This window comes from Furipterus horrens, unplaced genomic scaffold (genome assembly GCF_987537825.1).
Source record: "Furipterus horrens unplaced genomic scaffold, mFurHor1.1.pri manual_scaffold_13, whole genome shotgun sequence".
NCBI classification, from domain to species: domain Eukaryota; kingdom Metazoa; phylum Chordata; class Mammalia; order Chiroptera; family Furipteridae; genus Furipterus; species Furipterus horrens.
Window position 1 is genome coordinate 19776880 of NW_028327183.1, and position 20040 is coordinate 19796919.

The 20040-nt window shown below is 40.4% G+C and overlaps 1 protein-coding gene across 1 annotated transcript in view; it reads right to left on the reverse strand.

Moving 5' to 3' along the window:
• The window catches only part of GLG1 (golgi glycoprotein 1), a 121313-nt gene that overhangs the window by 10562 nt on the left and 90711 nt on the right, over positions 1-20040 (reverse strand). Inside the window, exons 10-20 of the mRNA XM_090261238.1 lie at positions 18683-18784; positions 16917-17070; positions 14678-14815; positions 11981-12067; positions 10617-10679; positions 9786-9899; positions 8458-8546; positions 7395-7512; positions 4860-4952; positions 3219-3356; positions 1228-1351 (exon numbers count right to left, since the gene is read on the reverse strand). Coding sequence (XP_090117364.1) covers positions 1228-1351; positions 3219-3356; positions 4860-4952; positions 7395-7512; positions 8458-8546; positions 9786-9899; positions 10617-10679; positions 11981-12067; positions 14678-14815; positions 16917-17070; positions 18683-18784 — 1220 coding nt within the window. The remainder of the gene's footprint in view (positions 1-1227; positions 1352-3218; positions 3357-4859; positions 4953-7394; positions 7513-8457; positions 8547-9785; positions 9900-10616; positions 10680-11980; positions 12068-14677; positions 14816-16916; positions 17071-18682; positions 18785-20040) is intronic.

The following is a 20040-nucleotide window of genomic DNA, read 5'->3' on the forward strand; positions in this document are numbered from 1 at the left end:
TATAAATCAGGAATCCTCCTACTCTGCAGCAGTTGTGCAGGGTCTTAGACTGACATTCTAAGCAGTCCTCACAAAAATCAGGATATCAATATACCAGTTATTTTTGAAAATATTGAGAACAGAATATTCAACTCACCTTGCCCATTAAGTTACAAAGCCTTGCAACTCAGAGAGGAAATTTCTCTTTTCCAAAACAATGACCCATATTTGAGGTCTGTTCAGAAAAAGTCCAGCCATTGTTAATATAATGAGAATGGTTTACAAGACATCTGTGTAACCTGGCAGCCAAGGAGAATGGACTGGAATGCACACGCATGAACAATGACAACTTCACTGTACTAGTCAGTGGGGGCGGTAGCTGCTGTTGAGTGAGCATGTGTGCTGTGTGGCTGTCACATTCAAAATGACTGAGCGAGTAGAGCAATGACTCTGCATCAGATTTTGTGTTAAGCTTGAACATTCCTCTGTGGAAACTATTTGGATGACTCAGAAGGCCGCAGCTATGGGCAACTGGTTATTGGCAGCTTCATCACAACAATGCGCCTGCTCGTGCAACAAGTCTTGTGCAGAGTTTTTTTGTGAAACATCAAATCACCCGGGTGACTCAGCTCCCCTACAGCTCAGACTTGGTGCCCCATGACTTCTGGCTTTCCCCAAAATTAAAATCACCTTTGAAAGGGAAGAGATTTTAGACTGTGGATGAGATTCAGGAGAATACGATGGGGCAGCTGATGGCAATTCCAACAAAGGATTTTGCAGAGTGTTTTGAACAGTGGAAGAGATGGCTAGGAGAACTATGTGAGGTCCCAAGGTGCCTACTTTGTTTGAAGCAGACTAAGGTACCACTGTCCTATGTACAATGTTTTTTGTGTCTTCTATATTCAATAAATGTCTCCATTTTTCATATTACGTGGCTGGATACTTTCTGGACACATCTTGTATTTGCCTGCTACATGCATGAAGTTTTAGTAAATCTCCAGACTTTTCAAGAAATCTAGCCTTGATTTCTTTTGTATGCCCATCAAAGGCAATTTTCTATTTTTTTAGCCTCCTCTTTCCCATGGCTTTCATTCTGTATTTCTGGATACTGTTCAAGGAAGAAGTAATTTTTCTTACATCCTGCTTTCCCTTAAAATTCACAAACAACAAAGCACCTAAATTAGGCATGGATACGCCCACTCAATCCCACTTAAGTGTGGGACCAGGAAAGCCAAGCCAAGATGTTACCTGTGTTCTGGGTGATCTGGCGCTTCGTTATCATCTGTTTGCATTTGGGATCCATCAATTCGCTGTTTTTATTTTGCTTTAAGCACTGCAACATGGTTTTGGAATCTGCTTCTGGACAGAACCTCTGCAAAGAATCAAAGTTTTATAACAACAGCTATCCACACATGGCAATTATCACCATCTGTCCCACTCATACATCTATTGAGAAGCTTTTGACAGAAGCAGCCTGACGGTATCACCTGGAACAAGAGAAATGGCAAAGCCTGAAGAAGCACTCAGCCTCAACTTCCCTGTTTTCTACTGCAGCTCTCAAATTTCTTTCTCCCACCTCACTGCTTCTTTCCTAATTTGCATAGAATTTTCTGCCTTCATGGCTATTACATTACATGGAATCTCATGATCTTAAATATTATCATGTATGAATACAGTATTCCCTCACTTATTGTGGGTATTACATTCTAGACGCCCCTGCAATAGTTGAAAATCCACGAAGTAGGAAGCTTACATTTGTTTTAGTATTTATATATATTTTAAGGCTTTATAAACCCTTCCCACACACTTATAAACCGTCCCTAGACACTTATTAACATTTTCCACACGTTTATAAACACTACTTATGTTCTTAAACATATTCTACGCTCTTAAACCTACATAGCTTTAACAACATACATATATAGTACCGCAAAATCCCATGATATAGCAAAAAATCCGCGATAAATTAAATATAGTATTTTTAAAAATCCCGTGATACAATGAGGCCGTGATAAGTGAACCACGATATGGAGAGGGACTACTGTATAACATTGTACCAGGTGACCAAATATCTACCTACTTCCAAGGGGAGACGTAGGAATTACCCACCCACCAATGCGAACAGGGCAGTGGGGAAAGGACTCGTCCGTTTTACCTCTTAATTACAGTGCTAGGGTCAGAGCTCCATTTTGGACTAATAAAACATTCCATTTCTACCTGCTAATTATAGTCTACTGCCATCCAAATATGGGGATACTGACTGCTGACTGATTCTTATAAAAGTCATCAAAAGCTTAGGAAGTTCTGCCCTGGCCAGGTGGCCAGTTGGTTGGAGCATCGTCCCGTACACCAAAAGGGTTGTGGGTTTGATACCTGGTCAGGGTGCGTGCAGAAAGCAACCTATAGATGTTTTTGTTTCTCTCTCTCTTTTTCTCTCTCTCTCTCCATTGCTCTCTCTCTGAAATCAATAAAAAAATGTATCCTCAGCTAAGGATTAAAAAAAATTGAAATCTTAGGAAATTCCCACGAAACAGAGCCTGATATTCCCACTTTTACAGAGGACTCTTTTATATCAGGCTCAGCTGAAGAGACTTCTAACTTTCACAATTCTCTTTGGAATTTATTTGGTAGGTGAAAAGTAACATTTTATTTTAAAGGGAAGCTGAAATAATGGGTTAGAACCTTAAGTTTAATCTCTCGTATATATGGGTAGATCTAGGACTGATATCTAGGTTCTCAAATCAGCCCTGCTATAGAGAATGTTCACTGGAGAAGTAAATAAAGCAAAATAACTCATACCATGGAAAAAGCCTTCTGATTGGGCTGGATGAATGATCAGGACATTTGATGGTGGCTTTCTCAGTATACTACCATAAACTGCCTCCCCAAACCAAGAATATATTCATTAGACTTTTATTTACTTGTGGCTCAGGTCAAAGTGATGTCCGTTATCTTAGCTCAGGGGTTCTCAAACTTGAACACGCACCAGAATTGCCCGGAGAGCTGGTTAAACCAGGCTGCTTTACTCCTAGAGTCGCTGACTGAGTAGATCTGGGGTGGGACCTAGCAATTTGTAGATGCCCAGGTGATGCTGACGCTGCTAGTCTAGGGAGAACCATGTCTTAGCTTCATGAACAAGTGAAATGGGAAGATTATATGAATTTGCTCTAATAGTTAAAGAGGTTTATGTTGTTGTTTTTATTCACCCTGTACTTGGTGCTTGGTTTTGAACCGCTTACCTTTATCATCTGCTTGCAGACTCTCATGAGTGTATAATCTAGTTCTGGGTCCATCATCTCTGTCTCCTGCAGCTTAAAAACTTTTTGGTGGCAACGGGTACTTAGTTGCTTCTTGTTTTCTTTCAGACATTCAATAATCTATAGCGTAAGAATTATGGTCAAGTTAAGGAGTGTATCTGGGATAATCCATTTATTCTAACTGAAGCATTCCCATCTTCGTGCATCCCCCATTTTTCTATACAAGTACCTTCCATTTCTAATTCCTTGGTAATAGGAATCAGTATTTCCTTACCAAGGAGATATACAGAGTCACAACTTCAGAGGTAATAGTAAATCAGACTGTATAGAAATAACAGGTGAAGAGCAGGCTGCACTGGACTCTAAAGGGAAGGAAACCCACTCAGGGTTGCTGATTTCTTTTGCCTTCTAGAGCTGTTCCTTGACAATATTCCTTCTGGAGCACACATGAGGCTCTCTGACTTTCCCTGGAGCGATAACCCTGACTAGGCAATAGGCACAAGCCAGGAGTTTCAGTTCAACTCACCACTTACTACATGAGCATCAAGCATTAGATGGCAGGTATAAATTAGACCCAATCCTAATCCTTACGCCTCACAGGGAAAACTTATATAACCAAACAACTGCAGTAAGAAAAATGACATAAAAGCATAAAGTACCATAGGATGGATTTTATGACAGTGAATTAATTATATCCTAAAACCTCTCCTTCCCTCTATTATCTGTAAACAAGAAAGAAAAGCAGCTGATGGAGAGCTGCAGTAGCAAGGGCTGTAGCATAAAGTCACGAGGCTTCTGTGAAATCCTCAAGGCACACCCAAGAATCATCAAATAATTAAGGGAAAAGGTAACAGAGCAATTAAAACATATTATATCCTCAGAACAAGTCAGAAAAAGTAAGTAAGAATCAAGAACAGATCATGAAGAATCAATCACAGATCTGGGGAATAAAAACTGAAGAATGACATGAATTCAGGGACTGAAAAAGCCAACCAGAATAAAGAAATTTAAAAACCATACCTAATTACATCACAGTGAAATTACAGATTATTAAAGATAAAGATAAAGAAAAAACTCACAGGCAGATTAACTACATAGAAATGAGAATCAGATTGACCTAAGACTCTGCATTAGCAAGGTAGATACAAGAAGACAATGAAGCCATTATCTCAAAGGAAAGCTCCATGGCAATGCCCTGAAATAGAAGAGGTAGCTGAGTCACTGGGAGAACATTTTTAAAAAAATCTTAATGCTTGCACTTCATTTCTGAAAATTCAATTCTGTGTAGGACCCTGTTCCATGTATTTTTAGAAGTTTCCTAGGTGATACTCATGTGAACTTTAGTTAACTGTAATGGCAACACAGTGAGGGAACAATTCACTATGGAGGTGCAGTGTTGGGAAAGCTATGGAGAGGAGAAGGCATTTGAAGGGTCATTAATAGGTAACCCAAAAAAGGAAAGAGAACAGACAGGAGACAAAGAGAAACTTTGGGAAAAGTCTGATGTAGCCTGTGAGGGGATGATCAGGCTGGATAGGAAATGATGAAACATACCCCACCAGAGAAGAATTAGTAGTTAAAATGTCACCTTCACATTACTTACGCAGTTAGGAAATGAGTTACCTGAGCATTGCCATATTGCACAGTTGAACAGTAGTTCTTGATGTCACTCTTGCAAGCTTCATACAGATCTGGTTCCAGACGAATGTCCTCTGTCTGCATGACAGGGAACCAGCATGGTAAAGGGAGGTCATTCTCAGCTGGAGACGTCAAATGCTCTACATATTTATTTGTTGATTGGATCTTGTCTAGTAACCACAACTCTACACAGCAAGGTGGCAGGAGAATGGGGATTTAGTTTCTATTCTGCCACTAATCAGCTACGTGGCCTGGGCTTTCTTTGTGCAATAAAATGCTACCACCTACCCTAACCTCCTCACAAAACTGCTCTGAGATGAAATAATATGATGTGGAAACCACGTTAGAAAGTTAAAACCATTATATAAACATAGGGTTCTACTTTTATTATTATTTTACTGAAAGAACTAGGTTCAAAACTAGGGACTCAAAGTCTCAATTAAGCAGGACATTTAGGCCAGCTCCACTTAAACGGTTATCACAGAATCGCTCCCACTAGAGGTGCAAACCTGATAACGCAACTTTTGCGCTAGCAGGTTGGTGCAAAAGTAATGTCTGACTTTTTTAAAAGAAAGTTTTAGATAGTATTAATTAAATTTGTGCCTCATAATTTTTTGATGTCACAGTGACTAATTTATACCTTAATTTTTCAGATTATCGAAGTATTGTTCATAATCGTCTTCAATAATTTTTGCACCCATGTTCGTCCAATCTAAAGACCACATTAGAAATGTTTTACTCTATGAGTTTCATAAAGGTGCCAATGCAAGTACAGCAGCAAAGTCTATTTCAGAGTGCTTAGGGGGACGATGCAGTGACTGAAAGAAGTTGCAGGAGGTGGTTTTCCTATTTCCGAAGTGGGGGTTTCAGTTTGAAAAACGAGCCAAAAAAGGGTCATCCAAAAAAACTTGATTCCAAAGTGGTGGAAGCTGTTGTCACAGAAAACCCCACCATTACCTCTAGGAACTTGCAGAACAATTTAACATAGCCCATACAACCGTGCTATGCCAACTGAAAAGGACTGGAAAGGTTTCAGTAGTTGGAAAATGGGTCCCACAAGAACTGTCTCCAGAGAATCTGCAACAGCGTGCTGCTTGTTGTGAATCATTGCTTTTGTGACACCTTCAGGCACTATCTTTAGGTAGGCTTGTTACAGGTGCTGAGAAGTGGATCCTTTAACATAACATTAAATGCCGCCGATCATGGATCAGTTGAGGAGGAAGAAGAGTTCAACAACCAAGAGGAGGACTTCATCCAAAGAAGATCATGTTGAGTGTACGGTGGGATATGGAAGGAATTGTCCATTAGGAACTGTTAGACAACAATCAAACAATTACTGCTAATCTTTACTGTGAACAACTTCATCGTCTGAAAGCAGCTTTGTACTAAAAGCAACCCTCTTTAGTCAACAGAAAGGGTGTCATCTTCCATCACGATAATGCTCGTCCTCACACAGCTCGACTCACCAAAAATTTCTTGAAAGAGCTTGGTTGGGAAATATTGCTTCGTCCTCCATATTCTCCTGACCTTGCTCCTTCTGATTATCACTTGTTTCGGAGACTACAGAACCAGTTTGATGGTCTTAGGTTGACATCAAGAGAAGAGACTGAAAATGAGTTGGATTCATATTTTGCTTTAAAACCTAAATAATTTTACAAGCATGGCATTTATAAGCTAGCTGACAGATGGAATGATGTTCTAGAAAGCAAATGTTATGTTAATGAATAAATATTTTCATAATCATGGGCTTTTTCATTTTTAAAATAGACCTCGAAATCGGACATTATTTTTGCACCAACATTATAATAATGTTTGGTGTTCATTACTAGGTTTTGCTTCGACTGAAGTGTAATAAATATGACTCACAATATAAATAAATTAAATATTTTTAGCTGTTTCCTTAACATGGTTTGGGCTTAACCTCAAAAGCCAAGCAAGAGTTTTCCTCTTACAGTGCACACTGTGGCTGACTCCGCTCCGCCTCGGCAGTCAGTCAGCTCATCAGTGCGTGCCACTCCCCTGGAGACTACAGTGGCCAGGGAAGGGGCACAGACCTCAAACTGACATAATCGAATGGAAGGGAAGGATCCTTTGTTCATGCTGGGGGAGGTTTCTCTTGTTCTTATTTCCCTGCAGGAGATGAATTTTGGAGCAGGTGGCCCAGGTGCTGCAGGGAGCCATCATGAGGGAACCCGGCCTTATGATGAAGCTGGTCCAAGGAGAGCAGAATGAAAGGGAGAGACCTTTGATCCTTGAGGACATTACTGATGCAATGACTGTGTCACATGCTTACAGCCTGTTTTACTCTGAACTTCCAGTTTGGCGTGGTAAAGAATATTTTGTCGTTCAAAAGAAAAAGTAAAACAAGAAGCTATCATATGGTAAAATTTCAGCACATGGCTCCAAGTCTTAACCATCACAATGGTGGCAAAAATCTTTCAGTTAGCCCTGGCCTTCACCCAACTTCCTACCCCCTGCCCCTCAGCTTTCTGGATCGGAGGCTGTGGTATGAGGCATTACCATCTCCAGCTCCTCCACCCGCAGCTGCTTGCGGCACTTCAGGGACACCCTGTGTTCTTTGGCTTCCTGTAGAGTGTCATTGCGCACAGTGGTGCTCAGGCAGATCACCACGTCCACCCTGCCAAGAGAAGGGAGAAGGTCTGAGACTGGCTGGAGCCACCCAACGGCAGACCACCGAGAGCCGGGCCAGACCGGGCCCGCGGCAACACCACCTTCCAAAACTCACGACCCCCTTTACCATGTTTTTGAATGAGTTTCCTATTAAGTCTTACTGTATTTTTAGAGCTCTAAAAGCAGCAATGTGACTGTGCACAGGACAAAAGTCAGGCCACAGCCCAAATGCTGAGTATGTTCCTGACTGGCAAGGAGGCCAGAGAGGGAACGTGTGTGCGAGGACAGTTCAACACTTGTGTTGTTAAAAACATGTGACCAGAGGGGAATGCTGCTCTTAGCTCTGGACTGTGACTTTGATGTCCTGTCAAACTGATTCCTGAAAAGTACAGAAACCTGAGCAAAATGGGAACTTGGTTTATATGAGAGGAAATCTGTTCTAGAAACATGCCTTTGCAAAGAATGACATGGAATAATTTAGGTATAAGCTCATCACTCTCCTCAGGTTTAAGATGCAATTCTTAAGTGAATAAAGTTTTTGTTTCTTCACTAGATCTCTAACTCAGTAAAAGCCTCTGCCCCTTCCCTGAAGAGACGACAGAACAGAATTATGTTGGGGGGAAATCAGCTAGCCTCCTGTAGTCACACTGCGACTTGTTCCTCTAAGCACACGATCTGCCTCTGCTCCATCAGTTACATAGCTTGAACTAGAAAAATCAGAAATGCTCCTTCAGCCTACAGGTTTCCCGTATCGGAACTACCACCAGCAGCTGTGGTTCTCAACAGCTATAAAGACGGTGTCCAGACAATAAAGTGCTTGGCCCCACTTCCAAAGAGTGTGCAGGAGGCTTCCTGGGCTGGCAGGCAGCAGGAGGCGGCCTGACATTTTGGATCTTCATTCAGTAGCTAAGAGCCATTTTAGAGGAGAGCAAACCAGTTAAGAGCTACCTACTTCTTCTTTATGTTGGGGCAAAGTTTCAACACGTCCTCCTTGCAGGCCATTTTAAACTTGTAAGAGAACCGAAAGTCCTTCATCTGTACCTAAAAACAATGATGAAAAAGAAAATCAGCAGCTCTGTGGCAAGTTCTAAGCGGCAGTGCTGGGGGACAAGAGTTTGCAAAAACCAGCTTTTTCAGGCTCTGCACAACTTGCCCTCCTGCCTCTCAGACTTTATGGACTGCTAACCTCCCCATTCCTCCTGCTGCTATGCCATTCTAATCACACACATGCTGTTCCCTCAGCCAACCAGACCCTTCTCCCACATCTTTCCATGGTTTTCTGTCACTTCCTTGGCATTTCTATTCAAATACCTCCTTCTTAAGTCCCTTGTCTCCTTCACCCTCCATCCTTACGCTGCTTTGTTCTTTTTCACAGGCTCACCTGACACTACATATTTACTTGTAAACATACTTTGTATTTTTCTCTTACTAGAACAGAGTTGACAAGAGGAGGGGTTGTTAGTTCCCCACTGTTTCCCGCTGTCTGCACTCCAGAGGCACTTAATCCATCCGTTAAAAGCTATCTGCTTCAGATGAGGGAAATTTTTTAAAAAGATTTTATTTATTTTTAGAGAGAAGGGAGAAAGGAGAGAGAGAGAGAAACCGGGGACCTGGTTGACCACAACCCAGGCATGTGCCCCGACTGGGAATCGAACCGGCAACTTTTGGTTCGCAGGCTGGCACTCCATCCACTGAGCCACACCAGCCAGGGCAGAAGAGGGAAATTTTGCAGATACCTGGACTTCGTCCTCCTGGGAAAGAAATGCTTGCTTTACCACAAACACTTCCTTCAGACACGTGGTAACAAAGAAGAGTATTATTTAACCTTCTTATTAAAATGCCAGACCTGGGTAGCATGATTTTTTTTAACATGGCTTAGAAACCAGTGTATTGATACATATTTAGGTTGCTGCAATGCACAGTGACCCAAAACAGCACATCTCACGGACACTGTTAAAGGAAAGGTTAAAATACCTTATGAAAGCAAGAGATGTCCGTGGGGCAGGAGATGCCTGTTTACTTGTCTCAATCCCCAATGGACTAAATGCTCCCTAAGGGTACAAACTATGTATTTATCACTGAATTTCCAGGAGCCTAACAAAGTGTCTGGCTTGTCAAAGCAGATTAAAACCACATTTATTGAGAACAAATCAAAACAGGACATGTATTTGGGGAAAAAAACAGTTTTTCATAGGAGGTGCTCTTATGTCCTAAAAGAGGAAGGGATTCAGTAACCAACCAAGTCCTCAAGACAAGAAGGCTCTGCTAGGTGTTACTGACCAGCTGGAAGTGGGTGACTCCAATGGCGCACTTCTCGTTCATGTCCTTCTGGTGTTTGTTCTGTATCAGACACTCCATCAGGTCCCCAGAGTCTATCTGGTTATCTGCCACATCCTGGAAAAGGAAGTGTACGTTTACATTTCACTTGCAATAATTAATACATGAATCTTGTACCCCATTCCATGAAAAATGTAAACAAGACTGATTCTAGAGCTTTTGCAAAGAAGGTAAGTAGTAATAAATTATGTCAAAATAAGCCCGAGAAATTACAAGGGATAAACATCTGGGGAGTAAAATCTGCACAGCAGCTGCCCTGCATGGAGCTCCAGCAGGAGCATACAGCGTGCGCGGCCGTCACTCCTTTCTGCATGATACCAGCAGCTGGCTTTGCTTCCTGGTTGTCAGGCTCTCGTGGTTCCTGGGGTGTTTCACTCCAGGTGAATAAAGTAAAAAGGTAACAGAATTTGCTCAATACCCAGGTACAAGAAGAGGGCTGGAAGGGAAAGCCACTATTACTACTGACAGATCCTACGCTGAGGTACTGCAAACAACCCAGCCATGCTGACGGGACTTCTCTGTTCTCTCTTTTCTTACAAAGGGCATCTCAACAACTGCTGCTGGGCACATATCTGGGCACCAACAAAGAACAACCAAGTAAGGTTTCCCAGGATGGTGGCATGCCCTCTTGATTTTGTTTACATCTTCAACTTCTCAAAGTTGGCCACTCAGGAGTAACATAAGCTGGAGGCAGAGATGACCCAACACACTTGGGGGCCAGAGTCCTAGTATTCGGTTTTGTTTCTAACCCTTCTTTTTCCAGACATCACTTACGTGGCAAAAGTTCTGAATTATGGGCTCACAGGCTCTCATCAGCAAGGCTTCTATTTGAATATCCTGTAGAAGATTAAATATATTAATTTTGCCTTTGTAAGAACCAGGGATGGGAATAGAAACAGTTTCTTTCTCTGAATCAGCAGCATCTAATGGGCATTTAAATAATCTAATATGTACACTTGAAGACTATTCTAGTCTTTAAGTTAGATAGCCCACCAGCATTAGCTAAGAACTGCATCTCCTTTATACTTTGAAAGGCAAGTTTTCTTAGATGCAGATGCAGAATTAAGAGGAGAAAAACATTTAATAATAATATTATAATATATAAAGCCTATGAAGTTTTTCCAAAAAGCTAAATAGTTCAAAATAAAAATAAGGGTGACTGACATCCATCTTAAGTTTATGAGCCGCTAAACCAGATCACCATCCTCAAACCAAATGATAAATCACTGCCTCTGGGGAACACACACAAACTGCCTCAAGGCAGAGAGTAAGCCCTGTACAGTAGTAGCTGCTAAAATAACCTTTTCCTTTTAAAGAGCTACACACTCCAGAAGGCCTCATAAGCCCAAAAGGACAATGTCAATGGGAGAGGAGATGACAGAAGATGAAAGGAGGCAATAAATTTTGAAAAAGAGAAAGCAAAAAAAATTAAAAAAAAGAAAAAAGACTGGTTGAGAAATGTAATTTTCTGTATCGCCAATTCTGACAATTCAAATAGTTCTAAAAGGCTCATTTAAAAACAGAACAAAACAAAAACATGCCCTGTTCCCCTGATCTCTGCTCCACTTGACAATTTAAACATTTTTAGCTGTCCCCGTAGTAATCTCTGTATTTTAAATAATATGCCTATGCTTATGAGGCTTTTAATTCCATGTTTTAAATTACTTTAGCAGGTTTTAGAATGGAACAGGGACAAACACATGTATTCAATCTTCCATGTTTAACTGTAAGTCCCAGGCTTTTAATTTATTAAATACACAAACATTACCAAATGCCTTAACTGAAAGGGTAAAAGATAATAGGACTGTTTGGACTCTTCTTAAATGTGATTAAGAAATTTAAAGTATAGCTGCTATCTTTTCTCACAGGGGAAAAAAAGATTGGTCTAATCACTCTGATCAATCTACCTTACGAAGTGACCCACATGGATAAGTGCATAGAGCAGTCTTCTGGAGAAACGAGGAAAGGGGTTCAGAAAGCATCACAATATTCTTCTTTATAAAGCAAACAGAATCTGATGAGTTTTCTTTTGTTTTCCAGAGAATCTGTATTCTCAAGAGTCTAGAAACAGTAGGACCAAGAGAAAAGGAAAGGCTGCTGCCCAGGCGCTCCCCTGGCACGAACTGCGAACTGCTTACCTCAGATTCTAACTCAGTGAGGTTGCCGACTATATCTCTGCACTCTACGGCCAAGTCATCCAGATGATCCTGGAGGCACTCAAGCTCCTGCAAACACAAAGGCAATCCCTTGGGGTTGGTCAATTACATAAGTGATCAAGGGAAGCTGAGGTATCAGTGTCTACTTGCTCTTCAGTGGTCCTTTTTTTTTTTCTTCCTTTTTAAAATGACTACACTGAACAGAACACTCAAGTTTTACTTACTTCCCAAATTGGGATGGTTGGAAAGATAACTACGTGATGTAACAGGGTGGTTAAGAGGGTGAAGGGGGCACAACTGCGATGCAAATCCTCCAGAAGGACAAATCGAGAAGTCAACAAGAATCAATGTTCAGGTGTTCTCAGAGTCTAAAAATCTTATCAGGCCTTTATTATTCCATTCTGTCAACATCCAGCTATTCCATTTTTGAGTGTTTGGTAATAATCACTGGACAACAAATTCACAGTGAAAGACATGGAATATTTTAAGACTCTTTATGGGGAAAGTACATTGGGACCCAAAATCTTGAACACAGCACAGAATTGAAAGTTCCCGGAAGTCCAATCTGGGATTCTAACACAGCCCACATGAAAGGACCCTCTGAGGGAAACTGCAAAGCAAGTGAGCACACTGGGTTTGGGTATCTAAAAGCCATCTCGTCTGGGCTTTGGAAACTGAGCTGCAGCTACCTTGTAGCATCAGTTTATTACTATCTCTCTTAGAAATGTAGAGGTTTTAAAGTATAACATCAGCTCATTTTTCCAAAGCACACCAACAGCTTTTCTCAGCAAAGGGCTCTGTGAAAGGACCAAGTTTAATTTACTATTTTGCAATAGTCTCTCTATTTTGAAATTAAAACAGGAAGGGAAGAAAAGAGCTGTAGGAGTTACACAGCCCTAAAGGAAAATGCATAATACCTTTTGGGAGTAAAATAAATGGCTAAGGGAAAAATCCCATTCATGGAATCCTGTTTAGCTTCATGGGGATGGCCTGCAACATAGTGCAGCTTTCTCAATGTTACTTTATAGGGGGTATGAAAGGAAACTGTTTTCTGGGATTCTCTACAACCATATCCCTTGTTCCATTAGACAGAGGCAGCAGAAAGTAAAAACAATAGGCATTTTCTAACAATATATTTGACATAGCTGTAGTAGGCCCAGGGAGCAGACTGCTAAAAATGACATTCCCAAGCTCAACAGATCTGTGTAAGCACTCATTGCGTCTTTAAAATGTCCAATTAGCCCTGCCTGGTGTGGCTTAGTGGGATGGATAAGAGTGCCAGCCTGTGAATTAAAAGGCTGCCAGTTCAGTTCCCAGTCAGGGCACATACCTGGGTTGCAGGCTGGGTCCCCAGCTGGGGTGTGTGAGAGGCAACTGATCAATGTAACTCTCACACACTGATGTTTCTCTCCCTTTCTCCCTCCCTTACCCTTTCTCTAAAAGTAAATAAATAAAATCTTTAAAAAAATGTCCAATTACTGCCCTGGCCAAGAGGCTCTCAGTTGGTTGGAGTGTTGTCCCGTGCACCACAGGGTTGCAGGTTCGATCCCCAGTTGGGGGTGGTTGTGGGAGGCAACTGATCAATGTTTCTCTCTCACATCAATGTTCCTCTCTTCCCTTCTTTCCCCCTCCCTCCCTTCCTCTCTCTCTAAAATCAATAAACATATTCTCGGGTGAGATTAAAAATGTTCAATTACTGTATATGCGACTTTTTAATAGTTAATCCCAGTGTTTTGGAGTGAAACAAATGGAACCCAGGAACATGGGTTCACGCCTTGCTCTAGTATCAGTGGGGCTTTAAACAAGCAGCTATCCTCACTGCTTGGTTTCCCTGCACTAAGAACACAAGCTACCTTCCCCCTTAATTTGATAGAATGCAGTAATGTACCATTTTTTAAAACTAGATGTAAAATCCTAAGGAACCATTCATAGCATGCATGTAATTCTTGGAGGCTGCTCCTTCTTTATACTTTCCTGTATGGGAGGTGGGTGTAATATAATGGAACCAGTGCCTGGCTAAGATTAGTTTTACAATTGAGTTTTAGGTAAGGAAGTCAATATACTTCACTTTCCTGGGCCTCGATTTTATCAATTACTAGATGGAAAATTCCAGTCCTACAAATCCTGTAGCACTGTTATAGGGCATGCACACTATTCACACGTGCCAGTATTTACATATATTTGCACATATGTGTACCCTGCCTCCCTCCAAAACATGGTTTATAAAAATAAGAAAAGAGAATAAAGGCAAGATAAAATGAATAAAAATGAGTAAAAAAGGAGGAAAGAAAAGGAAATTATGTTAAGGAAAGTGGGATGGAGCAAGTAGTAAGTTAGTAAAGGCCTACCACAACATCTTAATATACTTGCTAGAGGCAGGCCATACTTTTCTTTTGCTCTAGGCTTTTTAACAGGCAACACAAAGAGGGAAACAATCAATTACAAAGCACAGTAGTCATAATGTAAAAACTAACTGTTTAGTAAAAGTACAATTATTCCTGATTAGAGAGACCAAACACAAAAATTTCCTGAGGATTTCTTATAGAGAGAACATAAAATAACAAATCATGTCTGTGAAGTAAACAGAAATGGACTTTATAGGGGTTTGTACTCTATAAAATGTTAATCATAAATATTATTATTATGACTATAAAATAAATAGGTGGCTATGTCACCGACCTGTCCAGTCTCTGTTTTTTCACTGCACCATTTCCCCAGATCAATCAGGCACTTATCCTGGAGGGCAGGATCCAGCTTAACATCCATGGCCCGCTGGTGTAGGATCCTTTGGACTTCGGCTCGGCACTCCCGTGAGAGCTGCATAAGAACAAGCAAAGTACTCTGAAGGTACCAAAACAAAATCAAAACCCATGGACACTTGACAATGTCATGAAATGAACAAATAACTTTATATCTGGAATCTCTTCCAGAGTAAGAATTAAGTGTTCTAGGAGTCTTCTAAAAACCTACCTCTCTTGGAATGAGATTATACATTCAGCCTATTCTATTACAGCAGTCCCTCTCTATATCTCGGTTCACTTCTCGTGGCCTCACTGTATTGTGGGATTTAAAAAAATATTATATTTAATTATTTATCGTGGATTTTTTGCTATATTGCGGGATTTTGTGGTACTGTATGCGTACGTTGTTAAAGTTACGTAGGTTTAGGAGTGTAGAATAAATGTAAGGTTCCTATTTCGCAGGGGAGGGGGTTCTAGAACGTAATACCCGCGATAAGTGAGGGAATACTGTATATGAAAACTTTTTTCAGAGGATCCTGATAAAAACTGAACTGAGTATGCTCAGATTAGGTCAGAGAGTTTTTGTTTAGCAAGATTAATAAGCTACTACTCCAAGAATGTAGAGTAGAATGCTGGGTCCAATTCAGGAGAATACACACGAGTCAGGAGAACTGAGTTCCATTTTACCTCAACTCAGAACAAGCAGGCAGTGGTAGAAGCAACAGTTAGCACAGGTCAGGACCAGACTCTTCTTGCTGAGTTAGAATCAGCAGAGGGTGAAACAGAGGAAAACTAATAGTTTTGGAAGGCTTGTGAGAAAGCTGTCATTTACAGGTAGAGACAGTCTTTCTTCCTAAAAGGGCCCATGCGCCTGGGGTGGTGGGACAGAGACGGAGAGTAACTGCTTAATGGGCATGGGTTTCTTTTTGGAGACACGGAAATATTCTGGAAGTAGATAGATGTGGTGGTTGCACAACTTTGTCAATGTACTGAATACCACTACATTTTCCTCTTTAAAATGGTTAATTTTATGTTATATGAATTCCTCAATTTTTAAAAGAAGTATATTAAAAAAAAAAAAAAAGACAGCATATCAGATTCCAACCCTTTCTGCATTTATAAGACAAGGAACCTCCCACTACAGTGACTACCAAGATGCCACTTCTTGTGATTAATGACAGGCTCAGAATATGAAGAAAAAAGTAACAACCCATTCTCGTATTTTCTTCCATAGCAGTACAAAAATTAGGTTACAACTGCACGTAACTGAAGTATAAAATTTCTTTCTATCTTGGTCTCCTCATTCTGAATATTATCAAACTTAAGACTTTTGTATTAGGCTCAGAAGGGGTATATGTTAACATGCATGTGAAATAATACCATCTCTATTTTCTGTAACAAATGCAGGACTGAGATGTAACAGAGGACCTCAGGAGGCTTAAAAAGACCACCCAGGAGAGCAAGCAGCATGTCGGTGTGGCACCAGAAGGCAGTAAACAGCGCCTGGGAGTCAGGCACACACAATATCCCCAAAGAGGTGGCAATCAGGGCAGATAAATACTAAGAGCCTGGGGTACGGAGGTTTCTGCTCCGACTACTGTGCGGGCTGTGAAAGAGGCCTATTAATACAGGCATTATGTGTTCTGATGCCAAGAGCAGAAGCCTAAAATCCATTTGAATCTTGGCTAAGAGCTTCTAATGAATCTTTAAAGCTAAATAAAGTTAGGGCAGCAGAACTTAATTGTCTATTTGTGATTTAGATTTTGCTAATTTAAAGAAAAAGTTGGAAATGTCCTTACTCACTTTCTTAAGCATCTTTCGATTGTGGCCGAAGGCATTACAGAAGAGGAAAGACAGGGTTTTGTTAAGGCAGTACATGCTGCTATTTTGGTTTAGATGCCTGAGTAAGCATAGGGAAATTCCTACCCAGCTTTCTGTAGTCTTTTCCAGAGCAAATTTGAGGAAACAGAAACACATCAAATCAGATGGAAAGAAGCTGGTAGCGCAAGTGTACATACACTTACTGAATGATGAAGTTTCTAGTAGTGTAGTTAACCCTTCCCCACCAGATACCCTAACAAAGTTTTCCCAGGATGACAGAAATCAGAACAATATACAGCAAACTAATTAAAAAACAAATGATAGTAAGAAGAAATGAAGTCAACAGTGATGCATACCCTTCTGCCCTGTTCCTCAGTGCGGTAGGCATGTCTATACAAGCAAGAGAACACAGCTCCAGCAGGCATAAATTCACTGGTTTCATTCCAACCGTGGGTGTGGCAAAGACGAGATGCATCTCCCTGGCATTTTCGGTATAAGACAGGGTCCAGCCTATAAGGTTAAGAGTTAAAAGATAACCACTCTTACTATATCTTTCCTTCTAACACACACTAAGGGTTTTTACAATGTGCTCGTGTACTCATTTAATAATCACCTCCAGGGTGGTGGAGACAGCAGGGAAGCACAAGTATAATCCTGAATTTGTTCTTCATGAACACACAGTGGACAATCCGCAGAAGTTTGTTAACCTTAGTACAGAAGATTTAAGTTCTACCTCAAAGATGTTATCTTGGCTACGTAAGGCACACAACATGTCAATAACAGACTCAGCACTAACATGCCCTGGCTGAAATGAGAAAATAAGGATTGTAGCTATCAGCAGGCAATTCACAACTCAATACTTTTTTCTAAGTATAAATGAAGTTCAATCCTACCTGATTATACTAGATTCAGTAAGATCAGAAAATGGCAAGATAAACAGAATCTCTCATTCAACTTCCCTTCTAGTAAAACTGTTCCTCTTCTTTTTCCCATGCAAGGTAAGGCCATTATAATTTTAGTTTACCTGAATATGCTTATCAATTTCAAAAGCTTTATATTTAACTTTGACTCTGGAGACAGTGGATTAAGCAATAAACCTGCTGTTTCTGCAAATTAGACCACATCATAAAGTCAATTTTGGGGGAGGGCTACTTAATGGGAGGAGAAAGGCTAATAATATTTAATGAGTAGCTTTTACGACTCTGGAGCATCTTTTGATTGTGGCTGAAGAAATCACAGAAGAGGAGAAGACATGATTTTGTTAAGGCAGTACACGCTGCTATTTTGGTTTAGATGGCCTGAGTAAGCATGGGGAAATTCCTACCCAGCTTTGTTTAGTCTTTTCCAGAGCGAATTTGAGGAAACAGAAACACAAACACATCAAATCTTCAAGTAATCTTTCTGGTAAAGCAGGTGGGTAAAACATACATTAATCACCAGAAAAAGTTAATGACCAAAGTACAATGGCTCAAACAACTGAATTAGGAAGGAGCTGAACTTGGGAAGCAGGAGAAACAGCCTGGCCCCTTGGCTGCTCTGGAGGTGGGAAGGGAAAATAAGAACCAGACAGAGGACAGAACTGCAGCCAATAAATTATAGTCATTCTGACGGTAATATATCCTTCTTGTATCTCATATCCTCCCCCTATTTTCTGGCTAACAGGATGAGGAGAGAATAAAGTTGTCACTTGTTGATAAGAGCCTCTTAAGATAGAATAAATTCAATAAGTCTGAATAGTTAAAGAAATAAAAGCAAGTTCCCATACCCGGTAAAATCAATAAATATAAAAATGCACTATTATCTTCTTAGAGACATATCTGAAGTTGCTGTCCCAAAGGTGACCAAGTTTTTTCTAGATACATATTTGTGGTATCAGAAACATTTGATCCTGACTTTCAAAGTAGCAGTGAATGGGGACACTTGGGGACAGATACGCAGGGGCTGCCTCTACTTTTAGTTTTTAGACACTGTTCTGAGAGTAAGAAAGGTTTTTCAGGAGATTAAGGTTGTCAACTATCCCAGAAATTAACAAAAACAAATTCCTACTTATTATTTTTTAAAAATACAAGGACACTGATTACACAAAATACACTTACACTTACTCTGGCTTCAAAATACTCACTTCCAATCTCGGGAGATGAAATACTGTAGCTCTAACAGACGGTGTTCACAGTCCTCTACCATTTTCTCTGTGTATAAATGTTCCATCAGGCACGAGAGGATCCTGGGCATAAACGGGTAAAATTGTAACAAGAGATAGAAGAGTTCTGAAAACGTGCAGAACTCTCACATCAGTATTTCCTTGGTCTGGAGACAAAGCCACTTAGCTATTTTCCCAGGGCAGTCAGGCACTTAAGTCACCCTGACAGTGATTGAGCCTCACTTCAGAGCCACTTGGCCCACAAGATCTGTGTGTGGTTGCTTGATTTTTAACTGTTTATTATGAACATTTTCCAGCACACAAAGAAGTGGAGAATCATATAACATCCGGCTTTCCTTCCCATAGCATTATCTACCAGGTTGTTTTAACTCTGTTCCCTCTTGCTGATATTTTGAAGCAAATCCTACATACCATATCATTTCGTTATAAATACTTCAGCATGTTTCTCTTTAATATGAGACTATCATCTACCAAAAGAAACTAATTTTTAAAAATATCATATAATATCCTGTCAGTTTTCAAAAATTTCCAATTATTACATGCCTTTTTACATGTTTGTTCAAATCAGGACCCAAAAAAGGTCCACACATGGCATTTAATTGATATTATCTTAAATCTATTTTAATCTGTAGTCGTTCCTTCCTTCTTCCCTCCCCTCCCCCTTTGTAGTTGATGCAGTTATTTTTATATTGATAAATATGCTTAATTAATAAGTGTGTTTGTCTCCCCCAACCACACAAAAAGCTTTATAGAATAATACCTTTTTTTTTTTTTAAGATCTTATTTATTTATTTTTAGAGAGGAGGGCAGGGAGGGAGAAAGAGGGAGAGAAATATCAATGTGTGGTTGCCTCTCACGACCTCTAACTGGGGACCAGGCCCCCAACCCAGGCATGTGCCCTGACTGGGAATTGAATCAGCGACTCTTTGGTTCACAGGGCAGCACTCAACCCACTGAGCCCCACCAGCCAGGGCAAGGAAGAATGCCTTTTTAAAATCTCCTTATCACCGCGTAAACAGCAGGAGTGTATGCAGAGCAGAATGATGATAAACATGGACTACATTCACTTTATTGTTGAGTACTGCCAGCTGTAGGCTATAAAGATTTTAACAGAATGGGAAACCTGTTCTTACTTGCAACCTGGTTTTCAGAGCTAATTGCTTATCACATGGAATAAAACTAATGCATGGGAATCGAATACTTCATTATAGAATTTTACAGCTTTCCTAGATCTTAGATACAACTTGAGAGTTCATTTTGTCCATGATTCCCCCTTTCAACAACCATATTTTGTTTTACATTTCAATGACAATTAATTA